Source organism: Pyxicephalus adspersus, chromosome 4 (genome assembly GCF_032062135.1).
Source record: "Pyxicephalus adspersus chromosome 4, UCB_Pads_2.0, whole genome shotgun sequence".
Classification (NCBI taxonomy): Eukaryota; Metazoa; Chordata; class Amphibia; order Anura; family Pyxicephalidae; genus Pyxicephalus; species Pyxicephalus adspersus.
This window is the reverse complement of record NC_092861.1, coordinates 7,523,618-7,524,142: the sequence shown is the minus strand read 5'-3', so window position 1 is coordinate 7,524,142 and position 525 is coordinate 7,523,618. Positions and strand designations below refer to the sequence as shown.

Below are 525 nucleotides of genomic sequence, written 5' to 3'. Positions count from 1 at the left end.
GGACAGGTGTCGCGTGGCTTCTTGTCTGGACGAATCACCGATCACGTGACCAGCAGCTCTAATCCTAGCAACGTTACTCGCTCTCTCTCCGCCCCTCGCATTCCACGTGATCTGTCAACCAGTTGTCGTCGGGAACTGAGCACAGACGTGGCGGAGTCAGACGTAACATACTGCGCATGAACCAGTTTTAGTCATTGGCCTATCGCACCGCTCGAAGTCAAAGGATTCCCCGGAAGAGGCGGGGCGTGCGCTTGCCGGAGGTGACGTTCTGCTGGAGGAGCTGTTAGAGTTAGACATGGCTTCTGGGGAAGGCAAATTGAAAGTGGTGGGGAAAACCAAGAAGAACGGAGATAAAAGGCGAGCGCTTGGGGAGAGCAATGTCACCCCGAACCTGTCTGCCATCACCGCTGGGGGTAAGACCGGACCAGACCCTACTGCCATGTACACTTCAAATCCCAGCATGTCAGGTGATCATAAACCTTAATGCCCTGTACACTACAAATCCCAGCATGTCAGGGGATCATA

The 525-nt window shown here is 54.3% G+C and overlaps 1 protein-coding gene across 1 annotated transcript in view; it reads left to right on the top strand.

The window, feature by feature from the left end:
- The first annotated feature begins 261 nt into the window (after positions 1-261).
- TMEM214 (transmembrane protein 214) overlaps positions 262-525 on the top strand; it is a 13,614-nt gene continuing 13,350 nt past the window's right edge. Inside the window, exon 1 of the mRNA XM_072409732.1 lies at positions 262-467. Within this exon, the coding sequence (XP_072265833.1) occupies positions 296-467 (172 nt within the window). The 5' untranslated portion in view covers positions 262-295. The remainder of the gene's footprint in view (positions 468-525) is intronic.